The sequence below is a fragment of the Rhinolophus sinicus genome, linkage group LG05 (assembly GCF_036562045.2).
Source record: "Rhinolophus sinicus isolate RSC01 linkage group LG05, ASM3656204v1, whole genome shotgun sequence".
Classification (NCBI taxonomy): domain Eukaryota; kingdom Metazoa; phylum Chordata; class Mammalia; order Chiroptera; family Rhinolophidae; genus Rhinolophus; species Rhinolophus sinicus.
The window spans coordinates 183,374,493-183,396,868 of NC_133755.1; the positions used below are offsets into that span (position 1 = coordinate 183,374,493).

Below are 22,376 nucleotides of genomic sequence, written 5' to 3' on the forward strand. Positions count from 1 at the left end.
CCGTCCTGCTCTTTCTCAGGAGCCAAAAATCCCTCCTAAAAGTCCCTGCAGCAGATTTAATTCACGGATTGTCAGCCAGAAGTGGGTCACATGACCATGGCTAAAGCCCTCGCTGGCATGGAAAACGGCTCTGGCTTACGCGGATCTTCAGGGAGGCGTGGATGTTGGGAAAACTGTCAGATCGAGGCGAAGTCTGGCTTCCCAGCTTCGCTTTCCACGTTCTCCCCTGACTGGGCTGCAGGAAAGTCCTCTGCGTTGCTGGTGCATAAATGCCATTTTCTTATGATTTTCTGAAATGAGCGGTTCCAGGGAGAGACTTTATACTTTTGATTTGTATTTGGGTGGACGCTTAAAGGTTTTGTTTTCCTTGCTCATTGTCTCTACTTCTGTTTCCTGATGGGGAAGACGAATTTGAAAAGCGAACAACAGTCGGAAGCCTCGACATCAAACGCATGGTCGTGATAAGCTAGTTCTCTTTTCCTCGTATCTCCGAGCAAGACGATTAGGAAGCGCAAGTATCGTTACAGACTTGTGCCAACGACAGTCCCCCACACGGTTCTGCCTGAGCGAGGCGCAGCAGCTCCCTCCAACACAGCGTCCCCGTTGGGATGGTCATCCAGGTAGAAAGATGGGGTGGATGGGTCACCGGGGCGCCTCCTGCGGGTCCTGCCTTTTGTGTCACATTTGACATCTGGCCTTGGTTGGCAGAGCCCCTGCAGGCCAGAGCCAGACCCCTGTGCGAGCCCACACCATGCGTGGGGACGGGCAGGCTTCCGGCTGGCCACCGAGCGTGGTGGGGGCCCTGGGACCAGTGTGGCTCGGGCCGGTGGCCAGCTTCTACGTGAGCGCCCGGAGCGGAGAGCTTTCTGCTGTCCTGCTGGCTGTGACAGGCTGTCCATTGGCCACCAGACTGCGGCTGTTCTTACCTGAGCCACAGCCCTGCACCCGACTGCAGAGCCTGTTCCCCCAGGTGGCTGCCCGTGGCCACGCGATCGTGTCACCACCTTTCTCCTGGCAGAGAGCCTGCTATCTGATGGGCAGCCAGACAGTCAGAGGTGCTCATTTTTTTCTTATACAAAGAAAAGTTAAAATAAACACTATTGAAAAGAATGGCAGTGGATATCAACACTGGATCTGAATTTTTTATTTGAGACTCAAAGGTACTGTCTCTATTTCCTGACTGCCACGTCTGCCGGTTCTGGGCCTGTCACAGAATTCTTCAGGAGGAGCCGCATACCATCATTTAAACATATATATTTTTATCAGCATCAGTGCTAAGATTCCAGCCTAAATTTGGAACAAAGCCAGAACGACCATCCCATGTGGCCTGCGTCCAGGCTGCTTCAAAGTTAAAAGACTCAGAACCAGGGGTTTATGGGAGCTGTGCCCTCTCCTCACCCACAGGAAGGACACGGACACGAGCATGGACTCCCGAGTGTTTGGAGGCCCCACACACTTCATGCTAGGAGCTCACCATCTGACACCACGCGGGGCCAGCTCTCTGACATGCCCAGAAGCTAGGTCCCCCGAGGATGGCTGGGGCCCCTGGTTTCCATGGGGAATCCCAACGCGAGGCTCCCCCCGATGTGTTAGGACCTGGGACGGTTGTCTGTGGTTTTACAGCACAGCTTTTGTGGGCTCTGGCTGTGCAGGTCAGTTCCCACATATCCCAACCCCATAGAAACTGACCTGCAGCCCAAAACCAGGATTTTTCAGCTGTGACACTGCCCAAGTCCTCCAGATGTCGCATGCGTGAGTGCAGTACGAGCTGGCTGTCCCTCAGCTAGCTGGTTTCCTGTCCTGTCGCTGCTGCCGATTCTGTGGCCCTTGTGGCCCTGTCGCAGCCCCCAGGAGGGGAGAGGCCCTGGGTGGGTAACAGGCCCTTTGCCCCGTGTTCACATCTCTGCCATCTGTACTGAACCGCACTGCATTGCAAAAGAATATGAGTCAATGGCTTTTGGTTAAAACGTGGTCACTTAACTGTTTGCTGGAGTGCGTCCGGGACACTTTCATTTCAAAAAGACGCGTTAAGTTGGTGCGAGTGTTAGGTTTTCTGGTATCGCAGAGGGCACGCAGGTGTGAGGGGACAGCGGGAGCCCGAGGTTACCCGCTCTGTGTCCTGGCCAGACCCCCCCCCCGCTCGCGCTGGCCCCGCTCTCTGACACCAGTGGAAGGACACTAATCGTGCCCCTTTGGAGAGAAATGCCATTTCTTTTGTTTTCCAAGGTGGGAACAAGAAACGATGGACAATGAGGGGCTGACATGATCCCCAGGAAGCATATACGCTCTCACATCTCTTTCTTAAAGAGACAAACATGACAACAGGGCAGGAAGAGAGGATGAAAAGCAGCAGACTTTGTTCACTTCCTGCAAATCCGTCGGCCTCTGGGTCCAGAACATTCTGCCTGCACCCGCCCCCCACGACAGTTCAGATTTGTCATTCACATTTCAAGAGTTTTCCCGACCTCTCTGACCCTGCCCGGTTCTGCAGGAGGCAGGCTCTCCAACCCGCATGCAGACGTCCCCATCACACTGAGCCACTCTCTGCCTGGTATGAGTCTCCCCGCCCCTCACCTGGTTCCCCTGGAACATAAGCAGCTGCGTGTGCTGTGCACAGAGCACCCAGGTGAGCTGCAGGCTGTCCCCCTGCCAGGGAGAGGTGCCTGCTTCCCAGTAGTTCTGTCACTGCTGAAGTCCCTGCCGTCATCGGCTGCCACCTGCCTGTTGGGATGTCAGGACCCCACCTGCAGAGCTTTCTGTGGTTTCCTGTTGAATCTGCGTGGGGCCAGAATGTAGTGTTTCCTTTCCCTGTTTTTTTGTTTGTTTGTTTGTTTGTTTTACACTGAGGCACACTTGTAGCTTCATGAACTGGATTGAGAATTAGTCTGAGTAATGTACAGATCCAAAATCCTGAGGTTCGTTCAGAGACTCTGTGTTCTCTCCCGGGAGGAGTAACTGGGTGGCCAGACCCACTGCCCTCACGGCACGCGGGACAGGTGGTTTCCTACCCTTCCTCCCCCACCCCGTCTCGTGACTGTATCAGATCGGGTGACAGATGAGGCGTCCTGTCCCGCAGTCACTGCAGAGACGGGTGGCCTCACGCCTGGATGGAGAGACAGCGCTGACGCAGTCTGCTTCTTCCTACTCACTGGAGCGAAGCACCTTACGGCAGTGGGAGGTCACAAAGGTGACAAAGGGCCATTGCCATGGTGCTGTGATGTGAGGACGAGGCCACGTGTGTGCCCCCACTGCTGGATGGCTGTGCGAGAAATTCAGGAAAACACCATTTCTAAGTCTTGACCCAGCTCTTCTCTTTCCTTCCTCGACTCGTAGGTATGAGCAGCCGAAATGTGACAACACGGCCCGGGCACACCCCACCAAAGCGAGGGACCTGTACAAGGGCCGCCAGCTCCAAGGTGAGTCGGGCGAGGGTGTGTGGGAAGGCGCCCAGCACTGCTTGGGCTTTCTTGCAGACTTGGGGTAACAAAGAATTTCTGCAGTTCTGTTGCCCACTGGTGGGGAGGGCAGGGGGCTCAAAGCACACAACCAGACGCGGCTCCTGGCCGCTCCCCAGGGGCCTGAGTCCAGGGGCTGCCAGCAGCCCCCAGGCCGCGCCCGCTGACGCATCACAGGTTGGTTTCACCTGTGGCCCGGCCAGTTGGAAGGGCCATGTCTGAGACCTACCGTTTCAGAGAGGACAGCGATATCATCTAGTCAGAATATCCTACGGCTTAACTTCTGCACCAAAGGGTCCTTGATTTGTTTCACCGAAAAGAAAGCAGGAATTCAACTGTCATTTTCTGACTTTCCTTTTGAAGTGAAAGGCGTGTTCAAGAAGCTAAGGTTTAGGTTTCAATAAAACACGAGTTCAGTCTTTGTATCAAGCGAGTTTAATTGCAAAGATCTATTTGAAATTAAACAGAGGCAGTGAGTTTAACCTCATAATTATTAAAAATCCATTCACAAAGAATGTTTATGGATGTTCTCGTTCTCAAAAAGCCCGTAAGTGTTTGTGATGCACCCAATGTGATTATTTCATTGGTTAAGCCTCTCAGAGACCCGACATCCTTCCAGGAATCGATGTGACATGAAAAGTAGCTGTGTAAGGTGGGCACAGGGCACAGGGCACAGACATAGCACGCGGGCCAGTGGCGCTCAGCCGCTCAGGCGTCCTGTGAGAGCAGGAGCTTGAAGGCAGGCGTCGCGTGGAGAACTTGGTGGCCTCAGTCAGATGCTTCAAAGCTTGTTACTGATTTGTTGCATTTGGATCTCCTTTTTTCTTTAAATATCTCCAGATTGTGTAACTTTAGCCAAAGCCTCGGAGCCCATGAGAGTCATTCTGCAATGTCCTGAGTGCACGTTTGATCTGGGTTTTGTACAAAGTCTGGATAAATTCCTGTTTAGAAAACTGCTGTAGTTCTGTATGATTTGAACTGTTATTGATAAAGAGGCTTTAAATTCTGAAACGTAAGATGTTTTTCTGCTTAGAAGCAAGAGCAGAGACGATCAGCATATCCGTGGGGACGTGGTGTGACAGGCCACTGTCCCGTCAGCCCAGAGACGGTCGGGGACGCAGCACCGCCTGTGTCCTTTGTGGAGGCGCCCTGGGTGGGGGCTCTTTTCGTCATGGAATCCAGTACACTGAGCACGAGACGGGGTTGTTGGCTCAGTGACAGGCGTGGTCATTCATCTTGTGCGACTCGGACCATAGGCATTGAGAAACACGAAGTGACGTCCTTGATGGCTTGTTTGAGTGTCAGATGTGCCCTCAGACAACATCCCACCATCTCAGGTCTTGGCGTGATTTGGGGCAGTGTTGGGAGGCGGGCACGTCGCGCCCCGAAGTCCAGAGGACAGCCCCGCCGTCACCACAAGCCCCTGTGTCCTCAGGCACCAGGCGTCTCATGCAGACTGTGAAGGAGCAGCCAGTTGTGCAGCGTGGTGTGTGGGCGTGTGCAGCTCAGGGCCACGTCGTCACTGGGCGTTTGGGAGAGAATTATCCTCATTAGGGAAAAACAAGTAGGTCCTAAAATGACTGCAGGATGGGGCTGTCCTGGGTGGAGAGGAGACACCTGTTCCCGAAATAAAACAGCACAGCTGGGCCAACACGTTTCCTGCTGGAAAGGTGCTGCTTTCATTTGAGGTAGCTTTTCTCCATTTCAGCCAACAAGGGCCTTCATGTTCCAGTCAAGCTGGTAATGTCACACACAACTCGCTTTTTAGGGGGGCATTGCCTGCAGGTATTTAGCGGCCTCCTGTTTAGGGCAGTTAGCAGCCTTCCCGCTTACACCAGTGACGGTAAATGGCCATGTCATCTTTGGAGGCCGGCACTTTACCACACGAAGAGGAGGTCAGACCCAGCGGACAGGCCCCTTACTGAGCCCTGGGTCAGTGTTTTGGCTCCTGTAGCTTCTTTTTTCTGTAAGTTCCCTTGCAGGACTGTCAGGTCATCTCGAGAGAAACCAAAAACCAGTGTGGTGGAGATTTTAAACAACATTAAACCACAGCCTCCTCCCTCTACAAATTGTTGCCCTGGCGTCTCGTAATTGCATCTCTTGGTCTAGGGGGCATTTTGAAGGACTGTGTCTGCAGGGTGTCCCCTCAGATATCCCGTCCCTGCTTCGTCTTGTCCCTGCTGAAGAAGAACTAGGGTGAGGGGTGCCTCTCCACTCCAGCCCTGCTCACACCCCCCTCGTGCACCCCCAGGACCGGGCTTCCCGGGGACGCTCCTGGCCGTTGGCTGCACGCCCACCTCATACGCGCCTCCTGACAGGGGGGGCTGAGCCTTGCAGGGCCCCCACAGGTAGGACAAATGGGCACCCAGGACACACTCCATGCACGGGAAAGAGGTTGTAGTTACGGACCCTGGGCCGTGTGTCCTGCCTTACTCTGCACCACCTGATGACTCTGGACCGACTGGTGACGGTTGACGGACACTGAGCCACCCAGGGGTCAGGCTGATTTTAGGGGCACATAGCATGAGCTAAGTAAACAGGCGTTGTCACGTGGGGGAGGGTACCCTGACCCACAGGTAGAGTTCCTCGTTCCTGTCAGGCCTCAGAGTTCTTCTTGCCAAGTGACAAGAAGAAGTGACCGTGAATATCCTCCCTCTTTCTTGGTGGTGCTGCAGGTGGCATTGTCACCCACAGACTTAGAGACCAGCCAGAAGATCTGCTCCTGTGTCAGAGGAGAGGAAGGGGTGGGGTTGGCAGAAGCTCCTGCTGGGCTCACACAGTGCCACCACCGTGCCACCACCGCCTTGGACCCACGTCACCCACCAGGCAGAGAGTCGGCTCTGAGTGATGCTGGCGTGAAAGGCTGCAAGGGAGACTTTCTTACAAGTGACGTCTAACGCAGTTATTTTATGCTTCCGTCTAACGTGTACAGATCACACGGTTTGTGTCTTCTGTGCTTACGTACAAGTTTTGGCTGATTCTTACCCTCAGGCGCAGTTTTAACTGGATTAACAAGCCTTCCTCCACACTCTGCTGCAACAGATGCTCAGGGGTTGCTTGTTTTCATGATTAGTTATTAATTATGGTGCTATGCAGTCAAATAATACTTGTAGGCATTTCATATAAAGGAACGGAGATTGGCGGCTAGGGATGCAGAGTGCTGAGCGCCAAGGCGCCACAGGAGAAGCCTTTGTCCCGTCCCCGTCCTTTCACTCCTCCATCATCCTGGGGAAAGCTGGTGTCTTCCCGCGGGGCTCCTGGCACTAAACCAACATGGGGACAGTGAGCCAGTGAGAGAAGCAGCTTCGGTTTTCTGGTAAACCCGTCCCCCAAACCAGAACTGGCACCTCTCCCCCTCCTCAGTGCTGCAGAGCAGCACTCATTTTGGTCAGAGTCCTCTCCGCAGCGTCTCTGGCAGCCGTCACCCTTGTCCCTGGACGTCAATGAGAGCGCGTCAAGCCGCAACACGGCCTTTTCCAGGCCCCCGTGTGAGAATCCCTGTGCTTAGGCCCCAGTGACTGCAGGTGGAGCAAATCCTGGTTCATTCAGAAATCCTAAGAGCGTGCCCTGAATTTTTCTAGTAATATTTCAGCACTATTCTAAAGTTTTTTCAGAGCTATTGATGATTTTCTTTTTTAAACTTTTACTTATTTAAGTGTGTTTTTCCAGGACCCATCAGCTCCAAGTCAAGTAATTGTTTCAATCTAGTTGTGGAGGGCGCAGCTCACAGTGGCCCATGCGGGGATCAAACTGGCGACCTTGTTGTTAAGAGCACCTCGCTCTGACCCACTGAGCTAACCGGCCGCCCCTAATGACGATTTTCTGAGGCAGCATAAAGATCCTCCCTTTGCCCTCAGCATAGCTTACGCTGTTTTCCAAAAGGTAGCTTGTGCCTGAGCCCCACATGTGTGCCGAGCATCGCAGAGCACTTACGGACGCTCCTCCGATGTGGCCTCAGCCTCCCGTGCTCTTTCAAAGACAATGTGAGATGTCGGCGTCTCACCCGTCAGTGTCACCTGTGTCGAATCCAGTACTGGCTCATAGCCAAGGATCTGCTAAATTGTAGCTGAGCCGGGAGGACGTCTTAGGTTCAGGCAGCAGCCCCGTCCCCTGTGCCTGTGGCGAACTGGGGCGGGCATGCTCGGTGCCCCTGTGGGCGTTCAGCCCCTGGGAGAGGCTCCCTGGCACCTGCCTCCCGTAAGGCCCGGCCGGGACGTGCACATGTGACAAAAGATGCGCCATGTGTCAGAGAAGACGTTCACCACCGTGGGTCATTGCTGACATTCACACAACGGAAGGACGTTGCTCGTTCCCTCAGGGTCACGGTCTGGGTTTGGGTGTCTGGCTGTGGAGGTGACCATTCTGAACACCTCTGCTTGGGGGAGAGGGCTGACCTACAGTAGCTTATGTTTTGACCAGTGAGTTGGTGATTGAATATGAAATTAAATGTGTAGACAGTAAGATTGCTAAACGTTAGAAGAAAATCGCGTTTTATAGGAAGCGCAACGAAGAAGTGACCATCAAATCCAATTTTATTGAGAGAACGATGCAGGAATAAAAACCCACACAGGCAGTTTCCATCCTACCGTTCTCAGAAGCCCAGGGTCCCAGGAGGGAGCTCAGGCCTCTGCAGCAGATGCTCTGTGGTCCCCAGGGGACACCCTGACACGCTGGGTCCAGGTCTCACATGAGTTCCAGGGAACCACTCATAGGACCTGGAAAAAGCCTGAACAGACACGAAGGAACATGTCTTAAATGAATCTTTTATTTAGTACTTACTGTTTCTTACAAAATAAAAAAAGGTGGCAGAATGCTAAGATGTTGCAGAAAGTACACAAAAGACAAGAACTAAAAGTAATGATTGCACTACACTTGGCAGAGGTCTCAGTGACGTCTTAATTAGAATATTTATTTCTGTTGATTCTCTTCTTCACGTTTAAGAGAATGACAAGAAATTGGATAAAGCTTGGGGGAAAACTGTGGAAATTGCTCATTCACGATAAAATAAGAACAAGTAATGACAAGTTAAAGTAGCAAAGGTTTTTTTTGTTTGCTTTTTCTTAACATGCAGAGAAAAGAAAAATGAAGGTCAACGGGAAATTTTAAGTTACTTACAAGAAGGTGCTGGGCAGTTGTCCTGTTAGCACTTTGACGGGTGAATGACACAAAAGCGTGTCAAGGGCACCTCTTGCCCCGTTTGGCTGGATGTAATGGGAAGCTTTCTTATACAGCAGGATTCACCTCAAAGGGGAGCTCAGAGATCTGCATTCATGAAAATCTTCAGTACCGGGTGAAAATGTAGTTTTTTAAAAAGAGGCAGGAGAGTAGACATGTTATTTCTTTAGCGTCCTTTTGAATGAATGTTGCGACGCTAATGAAGAAGCAGCAGGCTCCCCTGGGCCTGCACCCCCCCCCAGTACAGGGACAGTCCTGTCCCCTGGCAGTGTGCTCGGGGTGACCCGCTGCACTCAGCTTCCTCCACTCGAGCTCCCAAAGAGACTCGAAGGATTTCTGGTCCACTGTCCACACCGGCAGCAGCAACACGGGGGGAGACACAAACGGCCATGGCCCCGCTACCAGGTGACGTCCCGGCCACATGCCACTGCGGAGGCCCGTGGGGACCCCACAGCTTCCCTGTAACCCCCAGCAGCCGCACCTCACCTAATGGACTAGCTGCTCCAAGGGGAGCTGCGTGCGTCTCCATCTGTGAGTGACCCAGTGAGGCCGTTTCCCTGTCCCACAAGGCCAAGTGTCCACTGGACATGCCCTCTGGGGTGGACAGGTGAAAGGGGCAGCAGAGATGAAGGACCCTGAGCCCTGTGCACAGGGGATGCACCCACTCACTCCTCACCTGAGAAGACGGACCGGCCCCACTCCTGGAGGGTCTGGTGTGGGTGTTAATGGAAGTAAGTCTTGGCAGCCGGCCCCATGGGGGCGGCGGGGAGGTGCCCCGGGCCCTGCACTCAGACGGCAGCACCTGCCTTGGCGGTCTGCTTTCACCCTCACCCGCTGCTCCGTCATTTTTGAGTTGGCGGCCCAGGTTTTTGATTTTGCGCGGAGCCCCACAAGTCAGCTGCTGGTAGTTGGCGGTAACACACCTGTGGCAATTTGTCTGGCTTGCGATCGTGAAAACCGACCCCCAGAGGGCAGGCAGGGTGGGGGTGGTGTCTGTGGATGCGGGACCAGCAATGGAGAGGCCTCACCAAGAGGGTGAGAAATGGTGTGGAAACCACAGGAGCGTTTAGGGGCGTCAGCTGGACAGTCTCCGGGCTTATGAAGTGCTGACTTCCACTCTGGTAAATTAGGGCCCTTCCCAGCGGTCCCTCAGGAGTCCTGTGGGAGGAGGTGACAGCGGGAGGAAAATGCGCGGCAGCCACAGAGACGGACACCGGAACCTAGGGGGAGTGAGGTAACATTACATTGACAAACGGTCAAAATAGGACAGCGTTTTAAAAAGCTGTTAGTTTGTAAAATTCACAGTTCGATTTCTTGTTTCCCGACATAAGAATACAGTAAATACCTTAATCTCAAAATATCCAGGCGTTTGCTGAAACAGCAGAGAACCAGGTGGTGGGTAAACAGAACGCCTGACATGAAACAATTTGCACAGGAAATCTTAGTGAGGGGGTGTCACAGCGAACGTGGAGCCCGGCACAGCACCCAGCGTGATTCCAGACGCCATTGACCTCACGGGCCTGCTGCTTCTGGAACACAGCAGGGAAAATGCCGGTGTGTCAGCACGGCGTTTGGTCAGTTTGGCCAAAAGTTATGAGTATACAGAAGAGAGCTGGAATAGACTTTAATCTATATTAATCATAAATTAATAGTAAGCAATATTTCAGAGACAGTTTAAATAACTGAAGAGGACAAACTGTTCTCAAACACCATTAAATGTTACATTTCTTGTTGAACAATTGTTATTCTATGACACATAATTCCCATCTCTTTATTAAAGGAGTTTGTTGAAAATACTGTCTGAAAAACTTCCAAGTAACACACACACTTGGAAATGACAAATGTGCCTCTAATTGGACTCCAGCTCCCTTTTATTAAGTTGGGCTCCCTTCATAGTTAATCTGGATTTATTGAGACTCTACCATAACCAAACTGAAGTCCTACAACAGACCATTTCAGTCGTTTACTTCAGTACATGACGGAGGCACAGCGTCCCAGAGCGACATGTCTGAGGGGCCCTGAGTTTCACGGTCAGTCCCACCAGGAGCCAGTTCCCTGAGCATAAGCTGTCCACACACAACGGGGCACCCACCTGCCATGGTTGGAACCTTCTCAGGTCACATCAGAGCTGCAGCTTTAAGGTTTCATTTTCTACATCTTTATTCCTTCCATTATAACGACCGACCGACCGACCGACCGACCGTGGGAGTTGCGCCCACTGTGTTTCCTAAACGTGCTCTGACAGTCGCTGCTATGGGTCTTGCCCCTCAGACAGGCTGCCGCTCGACAGGTCGGTGATGACAGCCGTCTGCTGTCAGACCCCCAGGCTGTCAGGCTCGCAGCCTCTAGTGAAATGCTGTCTGCGCTTCTGCTCTTCGCTCTGCTCTCTCCTCTCCACCCGATGGAGCTGCTCAGACCCCAGCAGCTGCCTTCGCTGTTGTCCCTCCCAGTCTCCATGAATCCCTTTGGTTGTCCTAGCGTAGCCTCCGCGTTCTCCTGCCTTTGACCCGGGACCGGTCAGCATGCCAGCACTGCCCTGCGCTTCTCCATCTTAGCTTCCTTTACAAGGAAGAATCCCCTTCTTTTTAACTTGGCAGTAGGTGTGTATCACGTGCCCATTGTGCAGGTGGCCCAAGCCGGATGCTTTGGGGGGCAGGGCTTTGTGGGACCCCAGCTCCTATATTGGGGGGCAATGATTGCAGTTTTAGAACCCCAGGACCCATGCTGCTGAATACGAAAGCAACATTATCAGCCATTAGAAAACTCAGGGAAATGGAGACCAGTGCGCAAGAATACTTTCCCTCTGTGTCTGAACATGGCGTGGCATCATCCTTAAACACTCTTTCCCAGGTTTTGTGCCAATGTCAGGGCTGTTTCCCGTGGCCCGGATAGCGCTGAGTTAGGACTCTGTGGGCTTGGGTTAGTAGCCGACACTGAGCAGTGCTGCGGAGGGAGAGTGAAAAGTCACTTCTCCAGCAGAAATTCCAAGGGAATGAGACAGGTGAAATCTACTTATCCCATGCAGGAGGCAGGACTAATAAAATGGCACAGCTGATTGTAGAAATGGAGTTTATATTCTTCATTCTTTAAGACGTTAAATGGACAAAGCGAGACCTCAACACATAAGCTGTGTGTCAGGCCACTTGGACACACCCTGATGACCAAGGATGGTAGGAAACTTTGCAAAACCTGGTTTATAATGGATAACAGGAGGCCATGGAAACTTCTAGAATGATATCCCTGGCAGAACAATTTCAGTTTTTTTCTTAGCTCTCATTCGACTTGTCAAATCAAGAACAGTTTTTCAGAAGAATCAGTGGTTTTCCCCTATGACAGAAGGGGCCGCGTCAACTGTTCTTAGGTTGTTAATGCTGTTTCAGAAATTCCTGAGGTAAATTGGTCGAGTCGTTTCCAGCAGAGCAGTTTCAGAGTTTTGAGCTCTCATCCCACGTATCCATCTCTCCTCTGTGCTTTTACTCACTAGATTAAGGAACTTGTTTCACATGTACAATGCCCTGCTTTCCAGGGGGACTCAGAGGCAGGTCTCTGTGTTCCAAGTCAGACATCTCAGAATCGGAGCGACTGATGTCGAATGGCATTGTCATCAGATAGCCAGCCCTTCAATTCACGAAGTATTAGATTTCTGATTGTTTTCATCTCCTGAGAAATATGCATTGTCTGCCACGGAGCAGCGCTTTCTGGAGCACCTTGTGATGGGCTCCAAAACGTGTGGCTGAGTCAGTGTTTTAGTTAACCCTTCAGATTGTTAAATAATAACCCACCTGTTACCTGTACAGGGCAAAAGTGTCTATTCAAGTACAACAGGGTAGGAGTTTTGTCTGTCTTTTCTCTGACAGACAAATCTCCTTTAAGCAGTGGAAGGAACCAAATGGGTAACAGAAAGACACCTGTGCAGACCCCGTGCCCTGTAACCCCCGCCATTTTCCAGTCCTCATGTGTCATTTGTTGACGTCGCTCTTTGCTGTTAGTGAACCAGTTCTTGCACGTCCTATTTTCCCAGCATGCACCAGCCCTAGAGCTCAGTCCTGCATGACGTTGGGGGCCCCCTGACACCCGACTCAGTGGACGTGAAGAAGGCCACTGTGTCCGGGAGCTGGCTAGGTGTCAGGCCGCAGCTGCTGCGCAGCCCCTGGCTCCCCACCATTCATTCAAAGCCCTTCCACGGAGTGATGTTGTTTCTCATGCCAGCACCTCCACAGACAGCATCCTTCACAAAGGCTTAGCGGAGACACAGTGTGTCACAGCCAGTTAGGTCCCGTTTGTGCCCCGGTGTGTGTCGTCCACAGCAGGGAAAGGCGAGGATGGGACAGGCATTCACTCCGAGTCTCTTGGCAACACCCCTGCACCTGAGGACAAGACCCGCTGCAGAGAGCAGGTGCGCCCGGTCCAGGTGTGACACGGGGCTGCCTGCGTCAGCCTCGGCCATCGTGGGCAGAACCATCTTGTTCGGAAGCCTCTGTATAGGGACGACTTTCACTTTCATGACTCATTTGTCTGCACAGTCACTTAGCTCTATTTTCAGTAAACGAATATGGATGGAATGGCCTTTTCAATTGGCTGTGGCTCCACCGTCCACCGCATAGCTGTGCTTTCAGTGGACGATGCCTATCAGGTCTGTGTGCTGCTCTAACACGAGGAACCCAGGCTCGAGGTCCGGAAGGGATTTGCACTGTGTCCTGTAGGAATTCTGTCTGAAAAGTGGGTAAGGAGGATTTGGTTAAAATTCGCTGACTGGGCTGTGGCTGGTGGGTCAGAGGTGCCCAAGACAAGTGGCAGTGGATGTCCTTGTGCATGTCACCGAGCCACTGGCTGGTGTCACTCTAGAAGCTTGGCACATATTAACTCATCCAATCTTCACAGCAACCCCATGAGCACTGTCATGAGATCTGTGTTTTAGAGACAAGTATGTTGATATTAAATAGCCCCAGTCATGTAATTTGATGTCACCACTGGATAACGTAGCTGGTGTTGCACGCGCCCTACATCACGTGGGAGCCAGTCAGACTTGCATATGAACACACAGCTATGAACGTGAATCCTTCCAGAACAGTGCTTCATAGCGCGGCACTCGTTACAAAGTGGGCTGTCTTCTGTGATTTATTGTTAAAGGAACCAGACACATGTTGTCATGAAGTGTTGTCGGTGTCGTGGAATGCACTCACACTCACACACACACACACACTCACACTCACACTCACACTCACACGCCCCACCACCCAAGTTAATGCGCATGACTTAATCCCTCTCTGCCTCTCCACGGTCCTTCAGGTCTGTGAGGGCGCCCCCACTTTTCTTCCCAGGGGTGCCTGCCTAAGATTGGTTCCTAGATGTAGTGATACACTTGGGGCTTCCTGGCCACAGAAGAACGCCCAGGGTTCCGGTTGAGGAATCTGAGAGTGTCGATGACATGCACAAGGCCACACAGCCGGTCTGGGGACGAGGACTGACAGTCAGCCTCCCCTCACCCCACTGTTCTTAGCCTTTCAGTGTCTTTTCCTCTCAGCATTTGGTTTTGGCGGTTTTAGATTTTCACACTCTTTCTTCTTCACTTCTTAAAAATAAGTAGCAGAGGCTCAGACACCCAGGAAGCAGTTACTAGCCATCCGCTTGCTGGTGGGTTCTGTGCCCAACTCCTGGAAGGTCACGTTCTCTTTTGGACTCTGGGACGGTGTACACATGGTGAAGGCAGGCCTGAGAGCCGAGTCCCCCTGTCCACTGGGCCCTGCGGCAAAGGATAGCCCGTACTCAGCGCACACCGAGCCCCCCTGCCCGTTCCACTCCATCAGGACGGCTGCGTTTGGCCTGGAGGAAACAAGAGCTTGGGGCTTTCTCAGCGCTGAGGGCAGTGAGGTCTGTGTGGACACTGACGGCCTGCACCCTCCTCGGACACTGGTGGGAAGACAGAGCTGGCCTCCGTGTTCTGCGGTTGTTCTTAGGGCAGGCGCTACCCTCTGAAAAAACAGGAAGTCAACAACCTGGGACTTGGGCAATGGGAGAGATCCTTCAAACGGCCCTGCAGGTGAGAGCACATGCTCGGCAGGGGCAAGTCCTGTCGCACTGGACGGGCGAGCTGCTCACACCGGTTAGAGGGACAGGTCTGAATGCAGCGGACATGGTTCTCCTCAGGTGCTGGTCCAGGGAAGGAGCTCACGGCTTGTGTAGAGTCACCATCTCAGCCCCACGTGTGCCGAGGCGGCACTGCGGCTTGGGGCGTGTAACCGGGGCCAGGATAACGTGAGTTCCTGCGCTTGCCTCTGCATTTCTTCCTGTGTAGAAGTAATCGGCCATGTGTGCAGGGTTTCTGCAGGCAGAGCTCAGATTACCTGAGGTCGCCCAGAGAAGTCTGGGGTCCAGCTGCATTTTTATATCCGTCCTATTAAAGGCTCAGAGTAGACAAAGTTAATAGGAACATTTGCCCATAGCATCTCCACAAACATGCCTGTGGCCACACAGATTGCATCTGTGTGGACAATAACATTCTACTGCCATCTTCAGCATTTGGGGCCACTAATTATCACCCCAAAAGAGAGCTATATGTCAATCATTCCAAAACTAAAACTTACCGTTTACTGGTGTGCACTTAGCAATCTTACATCGCAACGTAACTCATTCTGTTCCTGTGGCATAAACCTCTTTATCTTGGTGGGTTGACCAGGACGTTGTCTCCACTGGGACTGGAGACATGTGACACACCTGCTTAAAATTCTGTTAGGCTGGAGACAAGGGTGCGGAGACTGAGCACCTCAGTTTCCCATTTCTCTGTGCTCAAGTGGACCGCAGGTCTCTCCCCAAGAAGACCCTTGGCCGCCACGTCTGTGAGAAAGGGATATTCTTCTACCCAGTGTGTGCTACTGTTACACCTGCGAACTGACGGATCCTCAGGGCAGGCACATCCTCACCAAGCCAACTTCAGAGAAGAGAGGCACCCAGACCCCAGTGTCAGGGGACCTTGGTATTTATCAAAATCTGAGAAAAACAGAAAATTTGCATGAAAGACATGATCTTCCTGCACGTTAACTCTGAGCTGGCAGCAGGTAAATACACAGACCAGCCATTCCTCCTGTACTAAGACTGATTTTCGTGAGTCTGGGGCACGGTGGGCTTTGGACGCAGGCTCCATGTAAGGACAGCCCTCGGAAGGTTGTGTGTTTGTTGGGGTTGGTGTCTTGTCAGCCTCAGGTCCTGGCTGATGCGTTAGAGCCACATGGAGGCTTCTCTCTTGTCTGAGTGTCAGGACGTGTGCTTTACCTCCGCGTTGTTCAATTCACGTTGTGCTTTTGCTTTTGATCCCTTTCCTTCTGTTGGCTGCAGAAGTGGAAACGTGGCCCCAGCTTCACCACGTGGGCATTTTACACACCACCCTCTTTCTGCCCGTCCTCTTCACCTGTATCCTTTCTCTATGTTGTTTTTCTTCTTATTTATTTTAAATTTCATTTTATTGTGACACAGTGTGTGTACTTGAGCAAACAGCTTCACACCTCCCTGGAGTTGAGAGAGCAAATCCCACACACAATACTTAAAATCACAAAACGCCTTTCATCTGCACTGTCCCTGAAAGAGCTGCAACCATTATCTGCTGGCTTTACGCATTTTCAGAGCGAAGGTGTGAAGAGCACAGGCTGAGATTACAGTGCAGTCACAGGAAAGTTCGTTTCCGCCCAGAGGTAGTTGGTTGTGTTACAATTTGTGGGCAGAATATTGAGAAGGAAAATGTGTGTTTTTAGTGGCCAAACAACTGAAAGGCATAGAACCCAGTGATGTGATCACACCCACACGAGGAATTCAATTTTATTTCTCCCACTGAGTTGGTTGGTGGCTTGGTCCTGCCTTGCTTGGTGACAGCCCCCAGCTCTGTACAGCCTGTGGTTCTAGTCTGAGGGCCGCACTGTGTGTGGAGACCATTGTCATTCGTCAGCCCTGAGGGTGTGTGTCACTGGCCACGAGGTGACCATGCCCGGGGCCTGTTGAGGCTGCGTCACCATTATATTGAGGAGAGGAAGACCTTACAAAAGTTCTTGGAAACAAAACAATAAAATCCAGTTACCCTCTGGGGAGAAACGTTCACCATTGTGTGGCTGCCTCCCAAATACAAATATTGGATGGTAGAAAAGATTTCTGCCTTAAATTAATGTAACCTGAAAAAATATAAACAAACCCTGAAGCATTGAGTGAAAGCATTTCATTCCAAAATGAAACTGGATTTCTGTTTCTCCATGTCAGTAACACTTTGTGACAGTCTGTTTAAAAGAGTCTGCGGGGCAGACCAATGGAAAATCTGTAGGAGATAATAAACACAGTTTCAATATTAATAAGTTGAGTGTGTGATTTAGAGAAGGGGTCTGAGTCTGAAAATGTGAAACTAGCAGTGTGTGTCCAATATAAATCACACTTGCACTTGTACTGGATTCCTTTCCATGAATCCTCCCTTCTTCACTCTGGTTTGTTTATCCAGTTGGGCTTCCAGAGGCTTCACTGACAGATGTCTGGGCTACAAGGAGAGTACTGAGTGGGTTGCTCTCGTGGCTCTTCGTAGGGGAGCTCCTGTTGGAGAATGAGTTTATCCGAGCGTTTGCTTCAGAGAGGCCGTTCTGGGTGGAGGGCATGGTTTCCTGACCTTGGGCGCAGAGGCGTGTGTGGTGGGTAGGAAGCAGGGCCATCAGCGAGGGGCCAGGGTGAAGGTCAGCGAGGGCCCAGGGTGAAGGTCAGCGAGGGCCCAGGGTGAAGGTCAGCGAGGGCCAGGGTGAATGTCAGCGAGGGGCCAGGGTGAAGGTCAGCGAGGGCCAGGGTGAAGGTCAGCGAGGGGCCAGGGTGAAGGTCAGCGAGGGCCAGGGTGAATGTCAGCGAGGGCCCAGGGTGAAGGTCAGCGAGGGCCCAGGGTGAATGTCAGCGAGGGCCCAGGGTGAACGTCAGCGAGGGCCCAGGGTGAAGGTCAGCGAGGGCCAGGGTGAATGTCAGCGAGGGCCAGGGTGAAGGTCAGCGAGGGCCCAGGGTGAAGGTCAGCAAGGGCCCAGGGTGAAGGTCAGCGAGGGCCCAGGGTGAAGGTCAGCGAGGGCCAGGGTGAAGGTCAGTGAGGGCCAGGGTGAAGGTCAGCAAGGGTCTAGGGTGAAGGTCAGCGAGGGCCAGGGTGAATGTCAGCAAGGGTCCAGGGTGAAGGTCAGTGAGGGCCAGGGTGAAGGTCAGCAAGGGTCTAGGGTGAAGGTCAGCAAGGGCCCAGGGTGAAGGTCAGTGAGGGCCCAGGGCAAATCCCATGGAGAAGCGTCCACACTCAGCTGTTGAGGTCTGGTTTCTGAGGATTTAATCAAATCAGTGTTTTGTTCTCTGGGAAATTTTAATCGAGCTGAGATGACGATACATAAATCATTTGGCCTGAGTTACCACAAGAAGGAATTGCTTTTCTGTTTACCATCCCTCCTAGTGCTACAGCCTTGGGGGGCCCGAGATGCATTCAGGAGATGGAGCCCATTGCTCAGACCTTTTGTTAAACAGACATAGTCTAAGGGGGCGCTGAATGTGTGGACAGACTCATGGGTGCAGCAGAGGGGGGGCACGTTAGGCCCACGAGCTGGGCCTCAGTGTTTCATGTTTTAATGTCCTTGAACGTGTTTAAGGCACTGCGTTCCCATGTTCACCGTTCTGCAGTTTGATACATTTTTAAAGCCCTGTTGAAGCAGAGCTGTGGCGTGTGTGTGGAGCTGACTTCGCTGGGCCCCCGGCTCATACTCCCACACAAAGCCCAATGACTCGCTTGAAGCGGGCGGGTGCCCTGGCGGAGGTCCCTTTGGGAAGAAGCACAGTTGTTCTGTGCGAATGTTCATGAGTTTCTGCCTGTTCCACGCAAGGCCTCGCTTCTCAGGATCCCCTGGGCCAGGAACCTGACTACAGCGCTTGGTGGTCACAGGGCCCCATCCGTCTCCAGCCCAGGGCTCTGTTTCCTACGATGGCCCCTTCTTGCCAGGATTTGCAGGGCAGCAGCAACCCACACATTCGTAGCGTGCTGTGGTTCCCTAAAGTCAACAGAAATCTGTCCCAGCAAAACCAAGGCAAAGAGCAAGGAGAGACCAATGTGGAGCATTTGGCCTCAGCTTGGCTCCAGCAGATACAAGGTTGTGTTGGCCTCGGGGACTCAGGGGAGAAGAGGGTTCATGTAACGCTGGGCAACAAGTGTTCTCGGAGGAAACAGGCTTTGAGCTATTTTATTAAGAACGGGAAAGACAGGGGTGCGCCGAGAATAGATGTTCCAAGTGGGGTGAACACCTTGGGCAGCAAAGCAGAAGGAAGAACTCAGCAATTCACACACTTAAGGACGGGAAGGTCTTCTCTCCAAGGACGGCAGACATTGACGTGGGTTCTTTGGTTTTGTTTTCACGTTTCATCGCATTGTTATGCTTTTCTAAGGAACATAGGCCCTCCAGTGATCGTCACTGGTGTGGGTCCAAGTGAGAAGCCCATTGGTCACACTTGCTTCAGGATTCCGCCCCTTACCTGCAGTCCTCCTGGCACCTCGGCCTCCTGGCTCAGGCGTCTGTCCTGGCTGGGTAAGGATGACAGTCTCGCAGAAGGTGGAGCTGCTGTCAAGCCGTTACCGAGACGGAATCCGGGTTGCAGTGATCATGTGTGTCGTAACAATCGCGAATGGATACCATTCCTTTTATTCAGCGTTTCCAGGCGTGTTGTGTTATAAATATGCAACCGAATGGTAATTCCAGAGTCTTAAAAACATCTTTATCTGACGTCTTTAAAGACAGGAGGCGTTTTGGCACCTCGTTGATTAATGATTGGTTGAATTGCTTGAGTTAGTGACTAAAGTCAGAAATATGAGAAATGCCACCCCATATTCACGTTCCAAACCAACAGCCAGCCCTTCCTAATTAGATGAATTTCCAGAAACTATTTCTAGCCAGATAGTCAGAGAAGAGATTTTTCACAATACGTTTGTGTCAGACATCAGTAACTTTTCTATCCGTGGCAATTCACATGTGTGCCATTGTTTTTAGAAGCACAAGCCCCGAAGCCAAGTGTGGAAGGGATCGGTCATTCCTACCCACGTCCTGTGTTCCTCGCTGAATCCCAAAGCCGGTCCGCTCCAGACAGGGGGTGAGATAGCGGAGCCTGTGGCCTTCCCTGAGTGTTTTGGTCGGCGATGGCTGGCTGTACGAAACACCACGCACACTGCCCTCCCACAGTGGAGGTGCTGGCCTCCGGCCGTCTGTCCTGCCTTCTGGCTGAGTCCGGGCACAGCACACATTCAGGCACTGTCCTCTTCACTCTTCAGAAACTCGGTGTGGCTTTTAGTCCAATTCTAAGCATCACTTCCACAAGTCTCATGGTTTTATAAAATAGACTGTATCACATTCAACTCGGGTCCATTCCTTTCGGAGTTTTGGATGCCCATTTGAGGAGAACTCAGCGGCACTGGCCCCTCCTTCCAGGACCTTGAACTGAAGGAATCAGCCGAGGAGAAGTAACCCACTGGAGAGCATGGCCTGGGCGGGGGCCGACCCCTCCCCACTCCTCCGTGAGATCTTCGGGAGTTCCTGACATTTCCACCTTACACCTCTTTCCTCAGGTGCACTGGTGGTGAGTGGAAGTCTTGGGCATTTTCCTACCTCCCAGGTGGTCCATGCCCTCAGTGATGAACATTAAAGAGGCACCGGGAGAGGATTTAATTACAAATGCCCTGGGGTTACCACACGCTAGGCGTGGAGCTAGCCCAGCCCCCAGAGCAGAGTAGGTGTGTGCAGTGTGGCAGGTGGAGTGGGCAGGCGGGGAGGAAGGCTTCACCCCTCCGCAGGGCTCGGCGGTCAGAGGCCCCGGCCCGCTCCCTGGGGCTGTCTACCCTCCCTGTCAGCATGTTTGCTTTTGAAGGCTTTGTGTTCATCAGTGTTTTGTGTGTTTTTTTAAAAACAACCCTATTTTGGGAGGCAGTTATCTTGTAAGTCCCTCTGTCCAAAGGTAGTTCTGAGAGCACAAACCTTGCTCCATAGAAAGCTTACTGGTTTAACAGTTTTTTTGGCAGATGTGTAGAGGAATTTCACTTCCAATCATTCCAGGAGGTATATAAAAATAAACATAAACATTTCCTCCCTAATTAATTTATATCCTTCTAATTGAAAGCAGTTTTACATAAAATGGAATTTGGCAATGAAACAGTGGGCATGAAAAGCCTATTGTGTGTCGGATGAAGACGAATGAAGACCCACCCATCGTGTGACAGAAATGGCTGTGCTCTCAGAGCAGCTGTGTCAGCAGGAATTGTCCCACCCAAGTTTCAACACAGCTGCCTGCGACCTGTGCAGTGACACCCAGTGTCGGGGAGTCGAGCCTCAATGGTTAAGTCAGTGATTCAGTTCAGGACGAGCTTCCCGGAGCCCAGCGTAGATGGGAAACACCCACTGGATCGTGACAGCTCAGCAGCTCTTTGGGCCCTGGAGAATAACTCTTTCATTCCTGAGTCTGTGTCTTAAAAACAAGCTTTTCTGTCAGGCATATAATATGTTAAGAGGCTGTGATCAGCCTTTACCTAAATGCCTTCCTTTTCCTGATAAGATGTGCCGGCCACATGTTCTGTTGCTGAGGCCGGTTCTGTAACAAATGGCCAAGCACATATGTCATAATTGTTTTGGGCAAGTTTATGTGCTGAAGGGTGCAATGGGCAGTCGTTCGAGAGCTAGGAAGCCCTGTGGGTGTTTCGGGAATAAAGGGGTCAATGCAAAGGATGACATACTCATCAAATCACTGGACAGACCCACGTAACAGAGGTCAGGGCTGCTGCTAATCTATGACCATCAAGTCACATCTTTGTCACTTGTTTCCAAGTCAGGAAACTTGATCCTGCTGCCCCGCTGCCTGGCACAGCAACTCCCTCCGGGAGGCCGAGACAGGACACCGTCTGATCGCTATGGGTATCGTGCCCTCAGAAACACACACCCCGCGCCCGTGCCAGCACAACGGCCACCACCTCCCTGTGCCTCACAGTGTCCCTGCATCCGGGACTTGAAGCCACTCCATTCAGTCTCCTTAGATGCGAGGGGGCAGCCAATGTGGATTTTCACTTCTTGGTCTTTCCAATGAGAGGTTGGCATGGAGCATCTAACACGTGGTGATTTTAGAGCTAATGTGGTGAGGGTGGGGGCATGTCTGACAAAGAATGACAAATGTATGAATGAAACATCAGGGTGGAATGGGTGAGGGCCACCAAAAGTCCAGACGACTTCCTCGTCAGGGGGCCATGTGCTCCTCGGTGGCTGGATGGGACGGGACCACGTGTTTGGGGAGGAGTTTGTCCCAGAGATTACAGTCCGCGTCGCAGGCTGAAAACGGGTCGTAGCGTTACCGAGAGCACGGACGTGCGGGATGTTCCCACCACGTTGTGGGGCAGGCACGTTTCATGGATGGTGTCTCCGTCGCCTGCGTCTCGCACAACAGCGACGCACGCAGTGAATGGTGTGCATTTCTGTAGCACATCGTGCTGCATAGAGCATAATGGGCCCACACCAGCTGAGCTGCGGGACACAGGCATTTGGCTTACAACATGTCAGCTGTCTGTCTCTGCCAGGCTTGGGACCTCACTCAGCATCCGTGGACTCCATCTGGTCTCTAAGTTAAGCGTGAGCATGATTGTGAAACACCAGCAGAGTCTCCTTCATGTAACAGCTGCTTCTCCTAATCAAAACTGGGCAGAGCCAACCTCTGCACGCCTCACACCGCCAGAAGTACCCCCCTGTC

General features: G+C 52.2%; 1 protein-coding gene across 2 annotated transcripts in view; it reads left to right on the forward strand.

Annotated features, from left to right (window-relative positions):
• Positions 1-22,376, forward strand: part of SMOC2 (SPARC related modular calcium binding 2) — a 163,372-nt gene that overhangs the window by 120,650 nt on the left and 20,346 nt on the right. For both annotated transcript variants that reach the window (XM_074333859.1, XM_074333858.1), the window contains exon 9: positions 3,334-3,416. In XM_074333859.1, coding sequence (XP_074189960.1) covers positions 3,334-3,416 — 83 coding nt within the window. The remainder of the gene's footprint in view (positions 1-3,333; positions 3,417-22,376) is intronic.